The sequence below is a fragment of the Perna viridis genome, chromosome 10, assembly GCF_037379345.1.
Source record: "Perna viridis isolate PV_CMFRI_1.1 ecotype Kerala chromosome 10, ASM3737934v1, whole genome shotgun sequence".
Lineage (NCBI taxonomy): Eukaryota > Metazoa > Mollusca > Bivalvia > Mytilida > Mytilidae > Perna > Perna viridis.
In genome coordinates, this window is record NC_142454.1 from 4,367,394 (window position 1) to 4,391,330 (window position 23,937).

At 32.4% G+C, this 23,937-nt stretch overlaps 2 protein-coding genes across 7 annotated transcripts in view; one reads left to right on the top strand and one right to left on the bottom strand.

Moving 5' to 3' along the window:
• LOC148604214 (protein FRG1-like) overlaps nucleotides 1–561 on the bottom strand; it is a 30,387-nt gene extending 29,826 nt beyond the window's left edge. The window contains exon 1 of the mRNA XM_088547648.1: nucleotides 423–561. The gene's annotated coding sequence lies outside the window, so the exon portion shown is untranslated. The remainder of the gene's footprint in view (nucleotides 1–422) is intronic.
• LOC148604215 (copper-transporting ATPase 1-like) overlaps nucleotides 1–23,937 on the top strand; it is a 49,185-nt gene that overhangs the window by 19,449 nt on the left and 5,799 nt on the right. For 5 of the 6 annotated variants that reach the window (XM_088547637.1, XM_088547636.1, XM_088547641.1 and 2 more), the window contains 13 exons: nucleotides 8,811–9,906; nucleotides 12,112–12,357; nucleotides 13,497–13,660; nucleotides 14,421–14,582; nucleotides 15,082–15,161; nucleotides 16,424–16,661; nucleotides 17,371–17,604; nucleotides 18,565–18,705; nucleotides 19,634–19,742; nucleotides 20,894–21,153; nucleotides 21,428–21,619; nucleotides 22,564–22,746; nucleotides 23,381–23,585. In XM_088547637.1, the coding sequence (XP_088403763.1) occupies nucleotides 8,811–9,906; nucleotides 12,112–12,357; nucleotides 13,497–13,660; nucleotides 14,421–14,582; nucleotides 15,082–15,161; nucleotides 16,424–16,661; nucleotides 17,371–17,604; nucleotides 18,565–18,705; nucleotides 19,634–19,742; nucleotides 20,894–21,153; nucleotides 21,428–21,619; nucleotides 22,564–22,746; nucleotides 23,381–23,585 (3,310 nt within the window). Of the gene's footprint in view, nucleotides 1–721; nucleotides 1,063–8,810; nucleotides 9,907–12,111; nucleotides 12,358–13,496; nucleotides 13,661–14,420; nucleotides 14,583–15,081; nucleotides 15,162–16,423; nucleotides 16,662–17,370; nucleotides 17,605–18,564; nucleotides 18,706–19,633; nucleotides 19,743–20,893; nucleotides 21,154–21,427; nucleotides 21,620–22,563; nucleotides 22,747–23,380; nucleotides 23,586–23,937 lie in introns of those variants that run through there. The other variant, XM_088547642.1, reaches the window with a different exon arrangement.

The following is a 23,937-nucleotide window of genomic DNA, read 5'->3' on the forward strand; positions in this document are numbered from 1 at the left end:
TTCTTTATTGATAACCAGATATTGATCAGGCATACATCATCTTCATATAATCTGCTTTGGACATCGATTTTTCTATCTTCAACATTCCAAAACTTGTAAGACTTACGGTCTTTTGTATTAACTGAGGAAGGGAGGATTATTACAGATGTACACAGATATATGGGACATTTGTCCATGTTAACTACAAAGCTCAGAAGATGTTCATTGCATTCATTTAATCTACATACATGTACATGTATTCCCTTTATGTTCCATTTTAAACCAGTTACATTTTGTATTCCATAGTTGTTTGAGAAACAAAATGTATATTTTATTCCACCATGATGCAACACATTTAACAATTGAAAAAGATAATTTCCTGCCATGTTCACATTATAAGTTTCTTACCTGGAAATTTCAGAGAAATATGAAATTCTTCTTACCTTCTCTGTGATCATAGAATTAATCCACTGTCTTCCTGTGACAAGGCACAATACTATCTACTATAGAGATAAGACCTTAGTTATTTAGTTAAGTACATGTTTGTAATAGGAAGATAACATTTTATATGATACTCTGTAATACACTCATGGCAACGTGTATATCTAATGTCCTTAACCCTGTTTCTTAATGGATATAAATTAATTTTACTAAACATGTGACATTAAATTTTACTCAGGCCAGGAGAAAACATATTTCACTATTAAAAGAAAAGAAAATTTGACAATTTAAGTGAACAGTGAATTTGTCTTTATGTGCTTGTAAAAGTATTTACCTGAACAAAGGGTGTGTAAATGTTGATTGATTGGATATTTTATAGACAATAGTTACTTTATCTTTAGTGACAATTAAGTCATCAATTTAAGTAGAAAGCTGATTAGTGTGTACAAAGTATTTCATTTCCTGAGGGTCAGCCATGCGGAACATGTAAACCTTCTGTGTTTTTGTGTTTAACAGACCTTAATTTGATGTGATGTGATTACGTGGATTTTAAGAACAGTTCTGCAGGATACAAGTGGATTTTTGTATTAGTAAAGATTCATAATCATGGCATTCAGTAATTTTGGATACAGCAAACTTCCGGTAAAGTTTTTTATCAAAACTGTATTTTGATGTTTGCGTTTGTACATGTACATATATATTGGATGGAATGTTGATTTCTAAAAATCATTTTTTGTTATATCTGGAATTTGAATCTAGTAGTGTTTCATTTCTGTTCCTGTTTTCTCTGTTTTCTCTTTGGTTGCTTTGGTTGTATTCATTGAAGTGTATTATATCTGTTTAAATTGAAGAGTTTCTTTTAACACCAAAGAGTTAAAGTTACATCTCGTACAAAGAATACTGCATACATGTATAATTGTGCAGTTTTTTACCTACTACCACTTGACTTAAAGAAGGGGCCCATGTCCTTCCTTCCATCAGTCTGTTTGTCTGTTAGTAATTTTTCTGCAAGCCAAACTCCTCCAAAACAACTGAAGGGATTTTGACAAAAGGAACTTATGCATTGACATTTTCTGTTTTGCCATGGCGGCGGAGTATGTGCAAAGCTTTTGGCTGGTATGTTCTAACCACTGATGCCAAGTTGCTCACAATTCCAGGCGGGTTCAAAATAAAGAGAATTGTCACTAATCAACAGTTTATTACGATTATACATAAAATACATGTTTCAGGATGAAAAGTTATAATGACATCAGAAAATTACGAAAACTCAAATATACGGTGCGCTCAATCAAATTATCATTTAAAAGTTCTCAGATTCCTTAATATGGATGGGATCCATATGGTACAGGGGAACAACACAACAGACATCAGCAATCGAGGAATTCTCCATATAGCGATAACTTCCTGTTAAGGCAAGAGTAATCAAGGGAACCAAGGTTATAGCGGTAATCAAAAGAATGTAATCCAGGGACAAAGACCAGACATGGGAAACAGACATACACAACAAAGAACATCAAGTAACTAAAATCATACATACAAAGTAACAAAAGTAAATGAGCAACTCGGACTCCACTGAAAACTGGGAGCATGGACCAGGTGTACCGGTAGGGTAAGTGTCCTCTGCTTTTTTAGAAACACCCGCCAAGATGCTCATAAAAAGTCAAGTCCGGGGTAGACAAACGAGGAAAGGAAAACTATGACCCTTTGAATAAATCAGTTTTCATGGTGCAGATGGATACACCATAATGATCCACGAGTTCATGATGACGACCATAAAACTTCTGTAGTGATGACTTCAATCTTGTAGCAACATAACCCTGTTCCAGAAGCCTATTTGTTAGAGTTCTAGCGCGATACAAAAAGTCTGCATAGTTTTGGCAAGCTCTGGCATAACACACGCAGGTGCCGAAGGGATGTTGCCACAGATGAAAAGAAAGTTGACAATTCTGAATGAAAAGTCATCACGTTTGTCGTAAAGTTTGGTCAATAGTTCTCCATTACCATCGATATCTAAGTGTAGGTCAAGATATGAGGCTGACTTCACATTGTAGTATCCTTTATCTCATGTTCTTTTTGGTAGATTCGATGTATCAAATCCCCGAAATTAGGATTGTTTAAAGATAATACGTCATCTATATAGCGGAAACTGAGATTGAAGGATCTAGCCAAACGATATTCTTTCTTTCTGATCAGATCAGCTATAAAGTTACACTATCGTCAACACTTACAGTCTACGACCTCGGACCACCGTCCGGCACCTCGGACCATTGTCCAGAACACGATAACTTCCTGTTAAGGCAAGTTATATTAACGTCAATAATTCACAATAAACTCGGACCATTGTCCGGAACCTCGGAACGTATTGTCTTGAATATAAATACTTCCTGTTAAGGCAAGTATACGTCAAAACGTCCAACAAACATCATCAACAACAACGAGTTAACTTCCAGTTACGGCAAGTTACAACTCTCAAAAATGATATTCCTCTTGCATCACTTGTCTCGAAAAACACATCCCTTAACCACATAAAAATAAATTCCAATCTTACATTCAGTCTGCAACCGTATACTCCTAAACATAAAATCTGCAATACTCCTCTCTCTCTCTCTCTCTCTCTCTCTCTTTTTTCTCTCCTTTTTGACCACCTATCCCATTTTATTCCACTACTAAATTTGAATCTCCAATCTTTTTTTAAAACTGAAAATCAAAGCCATTTCAACACCAACACCAATTTTACACCAAATATGCACCAACTATTTTAATTATCATAACTTACATGACCTAAATTAAGCACCAATTCAACACCAACTTAGCACCAATTTCCAATAAATCAAAAACTTTAACAACTACTTAAAACAACATCCTACATGGGTAACATGATACTGTACTTCATCACCTTTCCTATAGAAAACCACTTAAAATCATAATAAAGATAAACTTCTGGATATAAGACACTAACGGTACAATGACTGAATCAAAATATGCTTATCTAGACATGCAACTAATTATCATGAAAATATACACCTCTACAGTTTTATTGAAAGATAATATGTGACTGTGTTTCTGTGTGTATTGTTTTTCATGCTTATTAATCCACTGTGGTCAGAAAAAAACACAGAAAATGATACACCTATAATGTGTATTTAGTTTTGTGGTCTAAATTCTATGGTTTAGTGTGTTAAATTGTACATGAACAATTTACCTCTTTTTATCAGAAACTTGAGAGAAACTATTTCAGAACAGTGCATTGATGTAATGTCATGTCAGTGAAAGGTGTAGGAAACACTAACTTTATGATCACAGACAAACAGACAGACAGACAGACAGACAGACAGAATGAGTATAGTATCATTTTCCTACACTTATAATTGGATATACTTGAAGGACTAGTTGATATATCAGACTCTTGTACTTCAACCATAAATTAATGTTTTATTCCTAAGAGCTGATTCATACTTTTTAGAGTGAAATTCAGTTATCTTAGTACATCTGCACTTATGACAAAACTTTCAGTATTCAGTTATTAAATGTCTGAACACATTGCTTTGTCACTCTGCTCATTGCAATTTTATTTAAAACTATCAAAAAATAGTTCTGTAATACATTGTTTTTTGAACTTGGACATGATTTGAAATAAAACAATGTAATCTTTGAAATCAATGATTTTGGAATTTTTGTGTTGATGTCTTTGATATAAAATACTATCATCTTATTATAAAACTGGGATAAAAAGTTATTTGATATGCTCCTGTTGTCTCTTCCTTCATTCTGTCATTCCATCATAACATCCTTCAATCATTTTGTCCTTCCATCAAATTGTCTTCCATTATTTGTCATTCTACAAAAAAAAATAATAATGTTTCTCTTCAGTTTTGTACATATTTTTCTGAAACTTTCGTTTTTTTAATTATTTTTTCATTGTACTGCATGGTGTTTTTTAATTTTTATTTTTCATTGTACTGTTGTTTTTCATTTTTTCTCTCTCTCATTGTACCATTGTTTTTTTTCTTTTTTTCTCTCTCTCATTGTACTGTTGTTTTTCCTTTCTTTTTTTCTTCATTGTCTTGTAAAATCTAATTCAAAATTGTGTTTTTTAATATTCATAATGATTTTATGCATGCCCTCAATGTTCTAATCTTCTCATATATGCATTGTATATTATTGTTGGGAAAAGACTTCATAAGTTGGTAAAACTTGTGTCCTATCCCTTTTGTAGAGTTAACAAATAAAATGTTTACAGGTCATTTATGTAATTGTACATTTAGAAATTACGGATCTAAGTAAAGGGTCACTCTGCTCTGCTGGTTTTTGACAACGTTACATGCTATCCTTGGCTGAAAGCTCCTTTATGCTTTTGAAGTCCTACAAAAATAATTCTGATCACACTGTTGAACACTAAATTATTGGTCCAAAATTAAAGGTTCACTGAAGCTTAAAACAGACTGTTATTGCCAGTCATGATTTTTGTTTGTTTTCTTCCAACATGACATTTGGGTCAATCTGATAACACCTAGTATGTTTTTAGCTAGTTACAAAGTTATATATATATATATATATTTGTTTGTTTACTTCCAACATGACATTTGGGTCAATCTGATAACACCTAGTATGTTTTTAGCTAGTTACAAAGTTGATGCCCATCAGCCATGTATGCCCACTTCTTGGACCCTACACTTTCTGCAGCTCAAAGGAGGACTTAGCAGTTGCTCCTCGTTTCGTCAGGGTCTAACTGAGATCTTGCACAATGGAGAATGTGTAAGAAATTCTTTGATATTTTTGTATTTGCTGTACGCAATAAGAGGTTGACAGTTGAATATTTTCTTACAGTCTTCATCTTTCATTAACACTTTCCAATGTTTTTTAATTAGTTTGCCAATTTTTTTCATGCAAAAGTGGTATTTTTTTATAAAAACTAATGGGATGCCATTAGTGTCTCTTTCCTTTTTTCTCAAGAGTTCAGAACGTCTATTCAAAAGAGCTGACTCCATGTTGGTGTTGATCAAATTTTCTGAATATCCTCTTTTTTATAAAAAATATCTTAAATTCATGAAGTATTTTCAACAAATTTTCCATGTTACTGTTGTTTCTAATATGCTTAATAGTTTCACCTTTTATAAGTCCCGAGAAAACGCTGGTATTGTGCATTGAAGATTTGTGGAGGAATTGATGAGTATTAGTTGGTTTTATGTAGCTACATATATCAAATATTCTATCTACCACCTATTTCAAAACGTTCACCTTTGTAAATACAAGTGTCAAGAATATTGCCTTAGAATTTGATGTGTTGAATGTAAATTTTAACAATGGATGAATTGAGTTCGCAATGTCGAAAAAAACACTCGATTTCATTCTGTGGTCCATTGTGTATAAAAAATCTGTCATCTCTGTATCTTCCATAGAACAATATTTTGTTTTTTGTTTCGAATCTGTTGAAGACTTGCTTGATAATTTTATATGCAGTAATATCACAAATTTCGGGGCTACATAATAGAGCCAATACTTGCTCCTATTACTTGACAGTAACATTTTTTCATTAAATTTGAAGAAATTATCCAAAAAAAAATTCAGTATAGTTTGAATAGACTTTGGGTTAGGGCATGGTATAGTGTAATCTGATTCTGCCCTAGTTTTGTAGCTTTCTTCAGTTGCGTCTTAGATTTCTGTGAAATGTAAATTAGTATACATACTTGTTAGATCTACCAACAGACAATCTCTCTATCTGCTTTTAAAGTTTTGATTTTGTTGATAAAGTCTAAAGTCTCTTATGTAACTGTTTTGTCTTTCTACAATGGGGATCAGAAAGTAATCAATTAATTTGCTTATTCTTTCAGTTACCGAGTTATATTATAGGCCTGCATGGTGGCAATTTATCTATTTTTGCTTTTTCTCCTTTTATGTCCTTAACAGTGTTTTCATCCAGTTCATGGATTTTAGGCAATAAATATAATCTGCCTAGTCTAGGCCCATTCGCATCTATGCCATGAAAAAAAAATGTGTTGTCCCATCAACCTCATGGTTGTCAAATAACCAATATATCAATAAATAATTTGATCGTATTGTGAACTTCCAATAGGTTAGGAAAGTTAGTTTCTGTGTAGTGCATTGTTTCTAATTGTCGTAACCCTCATTTATATCTTTATTCCTGTCTAAAATGCAGATCGTTGTGCTTTTATTGCTTTTTGAGAAGATTACATCTGACATATTACTTAATGACTGTAACACAGACATCTGTTTGACCTTGTACTTGTTAATTGTATGTTTGATAATTCTAGCTTAGTCAGAAAAAGATAATTTCCTAAAGTATTGCAAGTCAGAATGGGATTGAAGTATGATTTTATTCTAAGTGGGTGTATTGTGTTATCATTATTCGTACTGAATAAATATCGACATCTCATTTTTCTTGAATATTCTTTAAGATCATTCATTATTGATTTTCTAATTTTGCAATTCGACAGTTTAGGAATGAATTACAGTCCTTTTCCTAATAGTATATACTCATCATCTGTTAGCTTCTTATTTGTAAGATTGAAAACGTATTGTTTTGATATATCGACAAGAGCTTTGCACTTTCTCTTGCATTGAGCTTATTTATCTTTCATATGGTTAGTAGTTTTATTTATTTTCTGCTTTCTTTTGAAACATCTGCCCATGTTGAAATAATAAAGAAATTGAACTGTAATCACAATTCAAAGTAGATTTCAAAATATGCAATAATTGAACAGAATAATTACTGTTTCAGTTTGCAATCACTAACTATGAGAATAAATATACAATGTGTTCGGCTTTATCAAGTAAATGTTATAGACGAATGACTACTCATTGAGAAGTCACGTTGTATGACCTGGATAACCTAGATACCTACAGTGATGTGAAATAGAAATTCAAGATTCATAGCTCATCGAGTAAATTTATTTTGAAATATAGGGAAAAACATTTTCATTAATGATTACATAATCCAATCTCTAAAGTTTGATTTCTATAGTTCCGATTGAATTGTATGTTGTCATAAACTCAGTAGTTCGGAAAAAAAACATGAATTAGATTGAAATGTTATGTTAATATCTATTATTCCAGTTTCGTGTATAATTATTTCTTCTGATTTTTCCTTAAGGTCTATATCTTATTTCTGCTTTATAGCTAGCCAGTTCCTTCTCGTCCCTATCTTTTAGCTCTTCCAACTTTTTATACATACGAGTCCTGGCTTCACCAGATGCTTTTTTCCTGGTACCAACTAAATCTTTGGCATTTCTTCTAATTAATCTTGATCATCAATCAGCATGAAGCATATTACCAACAAACACACAGCACTTTTTAATCTTCTAAAACATTATATAGTTTCTTCATTGTACATTCATCTGTGTCATTTAGGGCAGAAACTAAATCTGATTCCATTTTTCTCAGAAAAATTCAATTGCTCACCTATGTTTATTGCAATGAATTGAAAAACACAAATTTACCTGTTTAAGTTAAATGAAAAAAAACAAAACAATTCATTAAGATATATATGGTATATTACTCAACAGAGTATTATAGGGATACAAGCATGAACAATATAATAGCATGCTGCAGGTCTATTATGGCGTTATATATTCTATAATGTTTTTTTTAATGAGCCAATTTATTCTGTTTAAGAAACAAAAGGAACTTTAAAACCATCCATAGGTACACCTTTGTGTAGATATTTTGTGAGGGAGAAGTTTTTAAGTAATCCACAATGTCATCTAAGTAGTCCACAATGTCATTTAATTACTTAAATGGACAATGAAAATCAAAAAGGGAGGAGAAAATTTGATAGACAAGCTTAACCAAATCACAGTTATCATAAAATTTCTAGCTTTGTTTGTTTAATAATGGATCAGGGTTCAAGGACAATAATATATGATCATTGTTGTCCAATCAAAATTGAAAGTACATTTGTATGATGTGAAATATTTGAACAGGATTGACCTGTTATGACAAATCAATGTCATCCAAATTTTCTAACATGATACAATGGCCCAAGGGTGTTATCTAGGACAAATTTAGATCTATTTTTCTTCATGTTTTCCTTGTCTACTGTTATAGTCCATAAAGCATATACATTGACACTTTATTCAATTACATACCAAGATGAATATTTATGCTGTTGAGCTAGGTGAAATATTTTGTCAGTTGAGAGTGAGATTCTTTCCAAAATAAAATGTATAATGACCATTTCACTGGGATTATTTAGATGAACATCTCCCAAGATGAAGGGAAGTATCTTGTCTTCTTGTTATTTTTTTTCTTTTTACTGTGCACAACTGTGTACATGTATTACTGTCTTGACCATGATATTATAACATATAAATTTGTTTTTGTTTTAACTTATTTGGTAACTCATAATTATATTTTCCTTTTCTATATTTTAGGTCATTCTGGAGAAAAAGGAAGCTATTATAAAGTACAGCCCCACTGAGATTTCACCTCCAATTATCGCTGAAAAAATAGATGATATGGGCTTCCCAGCTAAAGTCAAGACAGTCAACCCAGCAGTTGTGGAAAGCAGGGGGAGTAACTCTGAATCTAGTACACAAATCAGTGTGAAGGGCATGACCTGTATGTCCTGTGTGAAAAACATTGAAAGCAACATTTCTGAAGTTCTTGGAGTTATTAAAATTTCTGTGTCTCTGGAAAATGAACAAGCAACTGTATTGTATGATCCAATGAAGGTTTTACCAAGTAAAATAGCAGAAAGTATTGATGACATGGGGTTTGAAGCCAATGTTATTGAGCACCCAAAATCACTTATTACAAGAATTGTTGTAGAAGGGATGACTTGCCAATCATGTGTGAAGAATATTGAAACCAACCTAAAGACAAAGTCTGGGGTAGATGTAATAAGGGTGTCTCTGGCAGATAAGGAAGCCTTTATTATTTACAATCCTGACAAAACTAATCCAGAAATCCTGAGAGAAGCCATTGACGATATGGGATTTGAAGCCTCCTTTCCTCGTCAGTCTTCTGTAGAGCTAGAATTTGATCTCCTAGCCGAGAGAAATTCAACCAAATCTGGAGCTTCAGAACAGGAATGTGAGATTTCAATCCTTGGCATGACATGTATGTCCTGTGTCAGAAACATCGAAGGTAATATTAAGGATAAGCCAGGGATCATTTCTATAAAGGTCAACTTGGAAAAGGAAAATGGAATAGTTAAATACAACGAGCTGGTGATAACACCAGAACACATTGCAGAGATGATAGATGATATGGGTTTTGAAGCTAAGGTTGCTGTGTCCGGTGCTAGAATAGATGCAACAGCAGCAGTGGTTGTGAATATTGGTGGTATGACATGTCAATCCTGCGTCAATACTATCGAAGGGACCATTTCAAAGAATCCTGGGGTAAAGTCTATTAAAGTTTTCCTAGCTGATCAGAAGGGTGAAATAGAATATAATCCAAACAGGGTAACTCCACAGATGCTGCGGGATGCTATAGAAGATATGGGATTTGAAGCGTCATTACCTGGTAATGCATACTTAAGTTAAGATGTGTCTTTTAAAACAATTGAAGTTAGTGGTTTTCTGCTTAACAAGGGAGGTAAAAAATTTTGGTTTAACCTTTAGTGAAGATGTGTGATTGTATATGTATGTCCAGATTTTGTTGGGAGTACTGGTACTATCAAATATTTATCATACGAACAAATTGTAGTGATCTATTGTGGGCAGTTTAAAATATTTTCACTGCTGACCAGCCCTATGAAAGACTTATTTTTCAAAGTTTATAGAGGAAGCTAGGAGTCTTCCTAATGGTTATCAATATAAGATTAACCTTTGACCTTGAGCACCGAGAGCCCGAATTCAGTCTGACAGGAAGTTAACCTGCAGTACTGAGTAAAGAATTTTACTAGTTTCACATATTTAACAAAAACAGAATGTTTTTTAAACCTTAAAATTTTGTTGAATTATGAGAAAAAAACCCTAGTTGATGTAAAACTGTGAAAATATCAATATTTTCAACTGGATCGTTATGGCGTATCCATATGTACCATGAAAACTGATTTGTTCTATGTGTCACAGTTTTCCTTTTATCCTTCTTCTACTGTGGACTTGACATTTTATGAGCAACTTAGCGGGTGTTTCCCGAAAAGCAGAGGACGCTTACCTTACTGGTGCACCTGGTCCATGCTCCTATTTTTAGTTGAGTCCGAGTTGCTTATTTGCTTTTGTTACTTTGTATGTATGATTTAGTTACTTGATGTTCTTTGTTGTGTGTGTCTGTTTTCCATGTCTGGTCTTTGTCCCTGGATTACATTCTTTTGATTATTGCCAGAATCATGATTTCCTTGATTACTCTTTGTACTCTTACTCCTGCCTCATATTATTTTTTACATACTTATCTTCTTATACTACAGAAAAAAAAAAACTAAAAAATTAGCATTTGCTACAATACATATAGTAATTTGATGCCGAACAATCTAGAATAACAAGATGAATGTTGTATTGCCACCTCTTAAAGGTTCAGAAATCCCTATAACCATGTATGGTTAACATACAAGTACGAAGTTTACATTAGTCTCTGTTTACACCCAAATATCTAAAATTAAAACTTAGTGATGAAACAATGTGACCCAGTGTCTTCAGGAAGTCACATTTATTGAGTCATGATTCAAAGAGCGGACATGTACTTCCTAAATGGGAAGTTGTTATTACGTGAACTATTGAACAAATTCAGATATGATTTTTTTTGTATGCAATATTTTTTTTTATTGATTTCAGTGTTTATCATAACACCTTTTACACTGACAATATAGATAATGAAACATGGAATACCTAATATGCCTGATTTACAGGAGTTCTTGGATTTCTTTTGTCCAAGGATTTTCCTTTATTTAGATCTTCAATATTTCGTAATAATTTCCTAAATTTTTTTATTTAGTTTGTTACAGACTTGTACTAATCTTATTAAAACTTGATAAAAAAGTTTTTTATACAACCACAAAAATTGCAGTTGTATTTAGTAACGATGCTGTGGTTGTTGTCATTGTTAAATTTTTAGTTTCCATGCAATAAGTTTAGTTGCAGTGAAGCAAATGTCATGAAATTTGGATATATTGTTACTTGCAGCTAGAGGAAGCTGGTTATTTAAAAAGGGGTCAGTTGCCCATATGGCTGTGCAAAATGGGTCAAAGGGTTTAAAAAAAAACTTTCAATAAAAATCAAATGAGAACAAATTTGATTAAATAAATAGGAAGAATTAATACTTGACAGTTAAAGCACTTGTGCTTATACATATACATGTATATATTCAGCAATGTATTTAAAATATACAAAACAATATTAATTTCAATCAACAGAAAGTTAACTAATACAATTATTGATCGGAAGTACATGTATTAATCATATATTGGTATTTATTTGAATTATCATTGCACTTATTTTTCAAACTACTTACTTTACATATAATTAGTAGTTTCAAACATTTTTTCATTCATGTTTTAGTTTGCATTACATTAAATGTTACCATATTTATAATTAATGATTGTGAAATTCATGATAATAAATACACTGCAAAAATAAAAAAAAATATAATATTTGTTTATTAAAACCAATAAGAATTCAATACAATTAAAAAAAACAGTTTTCACATGTAATATGGAATTCAATGCTAAGAGTAAAGACACATCAAGTGATACTACAGTAACTGAATACTATTTGCATGTCTTATTTTCAGCCTCTGAAGATCATTTTGTTGTGCCTGAAGTAACAGTGACTAGGTCTGTCAGTAATTTGTCAAGGACCAGTGGTACAGGAAGTATAAAGATGGATGCTAACAGAGGGTCGGTACAATTTAAGCCATCGACCAAGATGGATGACAATGATGAGGAAGATGGCTATGAGAAGTGCTTTTTACATATAACAGGAATGACATGTTCTTCCTGTGTTAATAATATCGAGAAGAATCTAAAGAAAGTAGAAGGTTAATAATGTTTGATAATTGTAAATGGCTGTTGATATGCCTTCATTGTGAATTTATAGAGGAGAAAATAGAAATATATTCAAGTACAGTTATGGAACTGATATACATCTTAAGGAATGTTGGGCATCATATATAGATGTGCATGAAACAATATAGGTACTGTCGGAGGACCCTTATGGGAGATAATCCAACTTCAGTGTTTTACATATACAAACCTCGTCACCACAACTCCTCCAAAACAGCTCAAGGGATTTTGATGAAATTTTATTGGAGATTGCGCATCATATGTAGATGTGCTTTAAGGAATATAGTTACTGTCAGAGGACCCTTATGGGAGATAATACAATTTAAGTGTTTTACATGTTGAAAGGTCCTAAGCCCAACTCCTCCTTAGCTGCTCCAGGTTATTAATTTTTATAGGAAAGTTAGTAGATTTGAATGAAGGCACATAGATCCTGTCAGAGGATTCCAAAGGGCGATAATTTAAATTACACTGGTTATGGTCTCACTAACTACTTCAGGGTCAAATGACAATCCCATAAGTAGTACCAAAAACACACTGAACCTAGAACTATCCATTATAAGTGCATTATTTGTGTGTATTTTGATCAAAAGTAGTCAAAATAAAGCTGAGAATGTGTACTTTAAAATCGTATTTGTAATTTACTACAAAAGCGTATGAATATTGTTTACATGTGTGAGTAATTTGCCTCCATGCTGTCAGTTGGCAGAAAAGGTGAAAATTTGGATTTACAGTATTATTTATTCAGGTAAATTTTGTGAAGATTTGTACCATTAGCATAATGATTTTGAAAGCCTTATTTTCCAAGCTTTGTAATGGTATGCTACTTTAAGATATCATTTGTCCTGGGAATTTACAGTGAAATTTCGAAAATTACTTTTTTAACATGTAAAGTAATTGAAACATTGGAAGTGGTTAGTGAGATTTATATATTTAACTTTATATTTGAAGTGGGGGTGTTCTCTTTGTGAGCTTGCTCATACTATTTCTAGTTTTTATTGCATACATTATAATATATTCTTTTGCTTAATGAAATTGAATTGTCACTCTTAATTGAAGCAAATTTTTGCTTTTTTACATTTTTTGTTTAATGTATTTTACTTTTTTTATATTACAGGTATTAAACATGTGTTAGTAGCTTTAATGGCACAGAAGGCTGAGATAAAATATGACCCAGAGTATATACTGTCTAATCAGATAGCTAATCGTGTAACAGACCTTGGCTTTCATGCTTCTGTGGTAGAGTCAGAATCATTAGGGAAAGGATCAGTGGAACTTCTGGTATGTGAAGGGTGAAGAAGCAGTAATATTTATTTGTGTTGGATACTTCATACTATAATACAATTTTTTTTGTGAGCAAAAGAGAAACATGAAAATAAATTTCCATGAATAAGCCCGTTCATTTAATGCCTTCATATTAGAAGAGTGTAAGTCACAAAAATATTTAAAAGCGAAATTGAATTGATATCATGAAACATGAAAGAAAGAAGTCACTAAAATAAGTTGGTTTAAAGACATGACCAGTGTTGTGTTGAGGGGTATAAGTGATCACTATTCTACTCAGCCTATTTGACTGCCTACTTGCATAAAGTTTATGTGGCACAATTTAAATTTTAGTCGATATCTTATACTTCTTCTATTGCTTTGTAATTCCTCCTCGAATTCCTGGTAAATGAATTACATCTATAATACACTTGACTGCTAAGAAAAAGTAAGACTGAACATTTTGCTAGGCTCTGGTCACATGGCATTACCATAGTTCAGTTTTATATTTTCAAAAATCACCAGAAAACACAACAACAGTGGGCTTAAAAAAAGTTGTGTATATTAATATACATCATAATGGTTTAAAATGTACTTCAATTAAGACCAAAAATATCTCAAAAGCATTTTCAATACCAGTTTCAATCTAATTCAAATTAGATATACTAATTGTACCATACAGTCAATTCTTGTGTGATTTTAATCCGTTATAGTCATAATTTCAATGAAATTCATTCTTTAATAATCTCCTTATATTTACTATTATCCATACTTGTAGATAACAGGGATGACTTGTTCTTCTTGTGTCCATTTGATTGAATCTAACGTGATGAAGGAACGAGGTATATTGTCTGCATCTGTTGCCTTGGCAACCAACAAAGGAAAATTTACTTATGACTCTGAAATCACAGGGCCCAGAGATATTATTGAGAAAATAAAGGTTGGTTTGATTTTTTGTTACATTGTAGCACTGAGAGGCTAGAATTTGTATATAATTCATCGCTTAATATAAAACAAAACCAGTAGAGGTTACAAAGTACATGCGGCCATATGGCTTGTTAATGCTTAGAAAATAGGGAGTTTAAAGGTATTTGGAATGTTTATGAATATACCACAAACCAATCAAAAATTGATGAATCATACAGAGTCAGTGCAATGCATGGTATGTGTAATCATAAGATAGAATTGCTCTTGTAAACTTTTAGCTTATTGGTCTAAAATATGTTTACATGAGTTCGGCAGATATATGCAATGAATAAGCTGTCCGGCATTAGAGTAGATTTGAACAATGTCATTTTTTTCAGTCACTTACATTAAAGTTATACTTTATACTGTTAATATATATTAAATCTTCTTTATGTTATTGAATAAAAATCACACAAAATGTGTCTCATATTTAACAGCTTAAATCACTATTCAAATTTCGCTTTCTTATTCAGGGGTTAGGATTCAATGCAGACTTGTTTACTGACACAGATAAAAATTCCTCAAGATATGATCATCGAGATGCTATTCGAAAGTAAGTTCTTCATCATAAAAGGACTATTATATTGCCATAGAAAGAAAAATAAATTAAAATTTAGTACTGTTTAAAAATAGAACAAAATCACTATTATGTAAATTATAAACCCCCTGACTATTAAATAGCACTCCAGCTAAGAATCATTCAAAATATGATTCAAGGGTTAAAAGCCTTCATATTTTTATTTTTGATATTTTGTTTGAATTGCCATAGTAAACAGGAATAAACATTGAATTTTTTATATAACCCATGTTCTTAGGAGATAAAAATTATATAGAATTGCACTGTAGATTTCAAAATTAAAGGAGATAAGTCTGCAAATGACACTCAAATACAACAGAATCTATTGAATTTTCAATGTTGATTATATCCTAAGAATAGACTGATATGAATGAATAATTACATGTTTCATAGTATAGACCCATAAAACAACTTAATTACAAAAATAAAAATATGTAGCCTTTTCTGGGGTGTATCACATTTTTCAAATTTTGCATGATTTTTACAAAGACAGCTACTTACATCAATGTCTTCATTTGTGGAAATCTACACAATGGAACAAGACTTGAAAAGTAGTGATCTGAACTAAAGCATAGACTTAATAACAAGTTTTTTTCTCTTAGCAATCATTTGAGAAGGTCTATCAAATATGGATTATGCATATTAAAATCCATAGGTATGGCTTCTTAAGTTGATCATATCTTCAAAATTTATTTTGGAGGCTAAATTTTGCATCATTATTATATCCTTACTCTAATGAGTGGGAGCTTTAATCACTTTGTCTGTACACTTAAATATAATAGAATCTTCTGCTTCTATGGGAGGGAATTCTTAGATACTTATCTACTTCCTGTTTTCTGTATGTCTTAGTATTTATTTAGGTTATACATAATGGAAATGTTTCGTAACAGATTTTTCGGCTTCTATTGGGGGAAATGTTTTGTAACAGTTTTCTCGGCTTCTATTGAAGGAAATGTTTTGTAACAGTTTTCTCGGCTTCTTATGGAGGAAATGTTTAGATATTAGATTTATTGCTTTTGCTTGACTTGTTCTATGTCTCCATTTTCTATTTTTGACAGAAATGGGGTATTCTTAGCAAGACATGGTGTACAACTTTTGTTTTATGTTTGTCCTAGAATTTATGTACCATTGATAGCCATGCCTTAAAAAAAGTATTCAATATTCAGAACTAGAAAAATGTTTACTGATCTGAACATTTATGTTCTAAGTGTTATGAAAACTTGTTCTGTTATTTTTAGATGGAGAAATTCATTTTTATGGTCCCTGATCTTTGGTGTGCCTGCAATGTCCATCATGATGTATTTTATGTTTGCTGAGCCTCCAGATGACCACAGTAATCCTGGCAACACATCAGATCTAGAGAACATAACAACAACATCAAAGCCCAAGACAAATGGACACATGTACCAAGTCATGCTGATGCCTGGATTGTCATTAGATAATCTATTGATGTTTTTATTAGCCTCACCTGTACAGGTAGATTCTGTTTCTGTTTTATAGTGATAAAGACAAGAAAATTAAGATTGATAACAAGAACATGATGTTTTTCTATTGGAAATCTTAATTATTGTTTTGTTTAGGCAGTGGGAGGGGTTAGTTCACAAGTCTTTATAAAAATCAGGCATAAAGTGATTCATGTGTATCAAAAACCCACAAAATTCACTTTTATTTCTTATTCAGCAACTGTTACAGACCACATTACCAGTCTTACTTTCTTATTCAGCAACTGTGACAGACCACGCTACCAGTCTTACTTTCTCATTAGCTTGTTGCTTTTTTAAAACAATATTATATACATGTACTGTATGTTGTTCATGAAATTAGCACATTTCAATAGTTACTGTTCTTGACTTAGTTGATTTGAGTCAGAGATGAATTATGGTTTACTCTACAATACTGAAAGGACTTTAGTTACATAAAAAATGGTGTATGTGGACTGAAAAAGCATTGTTTGTTCTGTTAAAATTTCTGCATCATGAATCACCTCTACCAATGACAGCATCTAAATTTATCTTAACTTTTAATAGTTTTCTTTTTTGGAAGTGTTGTAAGGATTATAAAGTTGTGTCACTTCTGAGATAAATTTTATAATTGCTATGTTTTGTAAGTAAGTAATTTACATTTTTGAACATTTGAAATTTTGACTGAAAATATATGAATTGTGATATTTTTTTTATCTTTGTAGTTTATTGGAGGGAAATACTTTTACATCCAGGCCTGGAAAGCTGTCAAACACAAGGCAGCCAACATGGATGTCTTGGTTGTCTTGGCAACATCGATATCATACTTATATTCAGTGGTAGTAGTTGTAGTGGCTATGATTTTGAGAGAACCCATCAGTCCTGTAACATTCTTTGAGACGACCCCCATGTTAATGGTGTTTATCTCCCTTGGAAGATGGCTTGAACACATTGCTAAGGTACTCATTTTGTGTACATCTCAGTTACCTTAAAGAGTCTTTGCTTTTTATAATGCTGATAATTGAATATCTTTTAATTACAGTAATGAGGAAAGTTCTATCTCATATGCCAGCAAAACAGATTTTTTTACTCTGCGAAACGCATCTACCTGTTATTGTTGAAAAAAAATCATTGTGCTTTTTAGCTCACCTTGCCAAAGGCCATGTGAACTATTGCCATCACTTGGCGTTCGTTGTGGTCGTCCATCATTGTCGATAACAATTTATCAAAACTCTTCTCCTCTGAAACTACTTGACCAATTGGAACCAAACTTGGTATGAATGTTTCTCGGGGTATCCTACATAGAACTGGTGTGGGGGTTTTTGATCCGTCGAAAAACATGACTGCCATTACTAAAAATAGAAGATAGGAGTCAGACAACAGTTTTTCGCATATATCTCCAAAACGGTTAGGTTTAGCCAAATTCTTTCAATATCTGAAATGATCCTTATTTTTAGGACTACAAAAGTCTTTAGGCATAAAATTTGTCAGACGCCTTCTTATAAGAGTTATTGCCCTTGACAGTGGAAAATGACCGGTTTTTTTTTACAGTTTTCAGCCAGTGTCTTGAAAACTATGATAGATTTAGACTTTCATTTACTGAAATGATCCTTATGATAAATCCTTTCAACGTTTTCTTGAGTCAAAATTGTTGGACAATTTCTTGTTTAATTTATTGCCCTTGTAAAGCAAAATTCAACCAGTTGAGTGATTCAGGCTCCTTGGAGCCTCTTGTTTAAATAAATGTGGTAAAAAGTAGAAGTGCAAGCTACAACAAAATGTAACTGATATCATTTGATTATATTTCATAATTGAACATCTCTCGTGGTTAAACCAAAGACTTCATGTTTACACCAGCAGTCCTTAAATGAGAAAACAAAGCATTATTTTATGAATAAAAGCCATTTAATTATTACCAGGGTAAAACATCAGAAGCACTGGCCAAGCTGATGTCACTTCAAGCTTCTGAAGCTGTGTTATGTGATGTTGACAAAGAAAACAACATTCTGAAGGAGACAACTATCAGTGTTGATCTGGTCCAGAGAGGGGATGTTCTCAAGGTATATTACCATTGATAGCATAGAGTTGTAACCCCCTTTTTAGCTCACTTGGACCATAGGTTCATGTTTCGGCCGTTTTCAACTGGCCTCTGTCATTGTAAACTTTTTCAAAAATCTTCACTTCTGAAACAACATAACAGATTAACTTAAAATTTGTCTATCATCGTCCTGAATGTTACATATCAATCAGACAACAAACATGGTCACCATGACTGTTGATAGAGTATAATAGTTGAACTATTTATTTTAAATCATATTGGAAAAATTATGATGAGAACTTGTTTATACTTCCACTCTTTAGAGTTAATAATGTGTGGGGCTATATTGCCATCACCATTTCTGTCCATCAGTTCATTACTCACACATTTTTGTAACAGATTTTTCAGCTTCTGTTGGAGGGAATGCTTTGATATTCGGTATACTGCTTTTGTATGATTTGCATAATGCCTCCACATTTCATTTTTGGCAATTACCTTCCAGCTGTTTTAAGACTTAATTATTATTTAGGTGATGTGTAATTGAAATTTATGTAACAGCTTCCTTATCTTTTATTGCAGGGAATGCTTATAAGATATTTAGTATTTTGCTTTTACATAATGATTTATATCATGCCTCCCCTTTTTAGATTCATCACTTTTCTACTTCCTTTGTACCGAAGATGGTTAAGTGGGAGTACTTTTAGTAATATGTAATGTGCAACATCTTGTTTGGTTTTTTATACCTCATAGCCATGCATGACCCCTTGAGTTGTTTAATTGTTCATGATTTATTTAAAAAAAAAAGATTTTTATCCAGTATAATACAAACTGATAATGGTACCTTGTTTAATTGGGAAAAATCACTAAATAGCATGATCTGTTTCCTATTTACTGACACACCAACCTACTGATCACTGTTATTTTACAGTAGTTATATATTCATTTTAAAGGTTGTACCTGGAGAAAAGATCCCAGTGGATGCACGGGTAATAGAAGGAACCTCCACATGTGATGAATCACTTATAACTGGTGAAGCCATGCCAGTGGTAAAAACAATAGGTAATATATGCAGTACCTGAACTGGTCCATGCAACAAAAATTGTGATTGGTCATCAATCGCCAATCAGTTTCTGATCAGTCAATGATCCATCAAACCGATCCATTAAACTGGTGATCGCATCACGTGACCACAGAGCAGTCATTATATTTTACAGATTCCGTTGTTTTATTTTACACATATAAACATAATGCAGTAGATTAATACTTTTATTTTACATTTGTTTTATTTTTAACAGATCATCAGTCATTTTATTTAACAAAACTGTGATCAGATAGGTCATTAGTAATCAATCCGTCAGTGATCAATCATACAGCGGTCATCGATCTGTCAAATTGTTGCATGGATCGATTCTGGGACTGTAACTTAAGGATGTATACAATAGCAATAGTTTATTTTATTGTACCCCTGTCTGTATTGCTTTCATCTGGTTTGTTAATTTGATAGTTCTTTCTCAGTTTTGTTTTAGGAACACACTTTTAGCACATGTCAGATAATATTAGATTATTTAATATTTTTTCAACAAGGTGAGCATGAGAAACTCCCTTGAATTGAAAAAAATATTTAATAAATTGTTTATCGCTGTTTTGCTGAAATGTAAGGTATTAGTTCTCTTTTATTTTCAGTTTTCTTGACCTAAATACATAAGTTTTATAAGCAAAATTTTCCTTTGGGACTATTTTTTCAGTGACGTGCTATGTGACGTCACGTATGTTGTGCAGCTGTGATACACTTTTTTTTTTTAAAAAATCGGTTAACTATGACAGTCACGTTTAAAATTTGTGGAATAATTTTGGGATTTATTCATTCTAATCGGGTAAGTTACTGTATTTAATCATTTTCCATTGTAGACTAGAAAATATTGCCACAAATTAGCCATTATTTCATACGCAGTAAACAAACAGACGGTTTTTTGGGTTGTCAAATATTCCTACGCAGTTGCTTGTATGTCATGCAGGGACAAAGAAACTAGCGATAATTTTCATTCTCATTCAAGGTGTGAGATAGAAAATTATCGTAAAGCAAGATCAAAGGGATTTTAAATGAAATAGCGATAATTAGAAAATAATACTAACAATTCAGCTTTACATAACTACCACTGTAAAATATTTTATTTTATTTTTTTTTCAAATTACTGCTTTGTATTTTACAGGAAGTGATGTCATTGGTGGGTCTATAAATCAGAATGGAATGTTATTGATCATGGCCACTCATGTGGGATCTGAGACAACTCTGTCACAGATAGTTAAACTGGTAGAGGAAGCACAGACATCAAAGGCTCCTATTCAGCAGCTGGCTGACACTATTGCTGGTTACTTTGTTCCTCTCGTGTGCTCTGTGTCGACCATCACATTGATTTCATGGGTCATTGTTGGTTATGTCAGTATTTACAACATTGATCCAAACTTTGATGTAAGTCTTTAAAACTCTTATATATTTTATATGATGCATTTGAAAATAATTAGGGGTTGTTCAATACTTTGATTTACATACACTTGACAGCTTCTTAAAGACCTGCATACTTCAAATATTTCATCAGTCTTTTTTAAGATGCATTGGTATGGCCATCAATATTTATATCTATACTCAGATATGTTGCACTCAACACTTACGGAATAGTTTATAAAGGGAGATAACAATTGAAGATTCAGGTTGATATTTCTTCACTTCATGTTTTGAATTTTAGGAAAGTAATGGTGTGACAAGACATGAGTTGATTTTCCAGAAAGCATTCCAATTTGCTATAACAGTACTGAGCATTGCATGTCCTTGTGCCCTGGGCTTGGCCACACCCACTGCTGTTATGGTGGGAACTGGTGTTGGGGCCACAAATGGGATTCTTATAAAAGGCGGAGAGCCATTGGAGACAACACACAAGGTACATTTCAAGATTTATATAGACAACCAAGCCCACATTGCTGTTGATTTGATCCTTGTATTTAGCAGGCACTTAACCCATTTTCCATCCTGAGACAATAAACTTTTCCCTCATAAGACTGGCAACTGTGCGAGAACTTCAAGCCAAAGAGTGTCAGTACATGTCATTTTAAAATGTCATTATAGGTTAAAAGCTGAACGAAATTGATGGTGTTCACTGAAACTTAAATTTATAATATTCTTTATATAAATATATATGTTTTATAAACAAGAAACCAGCTATCATAGTTACCTTTAAAATAATTATATCATCTGAGGCTGCTCCTTGACAAGAATTTTTGTTCTTAACTGAAAATCAAACTAGTATGATCATTTTCTTATTGTGATTTGGTCATTTTAGAAGAAACTGCACTTTTTACTTCTGCTATATTAGGAAACATTGTACTTAATTCCCATTTTGTAAGTTTCCATAATGGCAGTTGCAACCTTATCATATTTTGTCCATTACAAAATACTCCAATAGTTAATAAACTTACAGTAATTGGCTATATATTAAAAATTGTCATACTGTAAACTGTCTTATTTTTGTGAGTGATATATTTTTGCTAATTCTTGCACAAGAAAAAAATGAGAAAAATAAATCCTTTCATTATGGCAAAACTATTAAACAGACGTACAAGTCATTAAAATCTATACTAGCAAAACTATATTGATATCCTGAACTGTAGAAATTAATTGGTTTGCATTAATTTGTGACTACTAAGATTGCCTTCAGCAGTGTCATTGTCAGTTAAGTAATAGCCAAGGGTAGACAATTCAGAAAGGTAGTGATTTTACTCAGTTCTCAATAGTAGTGGGTGACTGATATATAGTTACCAATTTTACTATAAGTATAACTTTGTAGAAATATTTTTTCCAGTATTTTTGCATTGTTTAAATTTCCAGGTCAAATGTATTGTATTTGACAAGACAGGAACAGTAACTCATGGTGTCCCTAGGGTGGCTAGAGTCGCCAAGTTTGTAGATGACAGAGTTTGTTCCCTAATGAAACTACTTGCCATAGCAGGGACAGCTGAAGCCAGCAGTGAACATCCAATAGCTTCAGCCATTGTCAGTTATACTAAAAAGGTTAGTTAACTGTGTTTTACCAGTCTTATAGATCTGTACACTTAAGGCAGATATTTGCTTTGTAGAAGTTCAAATTGCATTGAAATTAATACAAGTTACTTGAGAAAAAAATCACGGTTTAGACAGGTTTTTGGATTATTTAGGGGTTGGTATGGACAGGGATTGGTATAGACTGATTTCTGGTTCATGAAGGGTTCATTAAGACAGGTTTCTGATTTTTTAGAGGTTGGTATAGATGGGTTTCTAATATATTTTGGGGGATTGATCATTTAATCAAGGGGAGACTGACTCTAATTGTAGAAGTACTAAGCTCTATTTGATTGGTCCTCAATATTCGCAAAAATAAGATTATCAATGATTTATGATGTTCAGGGAGGTATGTAGACTGTAGGAACTGTATGTCTTTGTGCAAATTTTCTGTGTTTAAAGATTTTAAAATGTAGCTCAAGTTAGCTCTTCATCTGCTTTAAGTCCTATATTTTTTACTTTTTGTCTATGTTCAAACCAAAAATGTCATCTTATTTTTTTTATGTTTTCATGTATTGTTATAACAACCATCCAAAGTCTGTGTGGTGCAGATACATTTTAATGTGATACTTTGAACATCAATTTAATGTGTTTTATTTTTGTTTAGACATTGGATTCAGAGAACCTAGGTAAAGTCAGTGATTTTCAGGCAGTTCCTGGCTGTGGACTGAAGTGTACTGTGTCACAGATAGAACCCCTCCTAACCAACCTAGATCTGGAACAACTCAACAATCGTAAAAATGAGATGGGCAGTCTGAGAATCAAGACAGATAACTTATTAGGAGATGGCAGATCATCCATACACATTGAAGGTGGGTCTATGCAATAGAAAAGCATACAACAAAAATTTTGAAACTTTTAACTAGAAAGTACCTTTACTATCTTCTGTTGGTAGTGCACCTTAAAATATATACACAAAAGATTCTATGATTGATTGATTGATTGATTGTTGGGGTTTAATGCCTGAGCAGCAATATTTCAGCTATATTCAGGCGACAAAAGATCATTCAAACTGCATTGTAAGAAGTCCTTTCATGAAAAGTATGAACAACAGCATGAATTGTAGATCATGTGGCTTTGTATAATGGCTGAACATCATACATAATGCTTCTCATAAAATTCAAAACTGAATAGAGATTTATTATAGTACAATTTGTCAGGGAT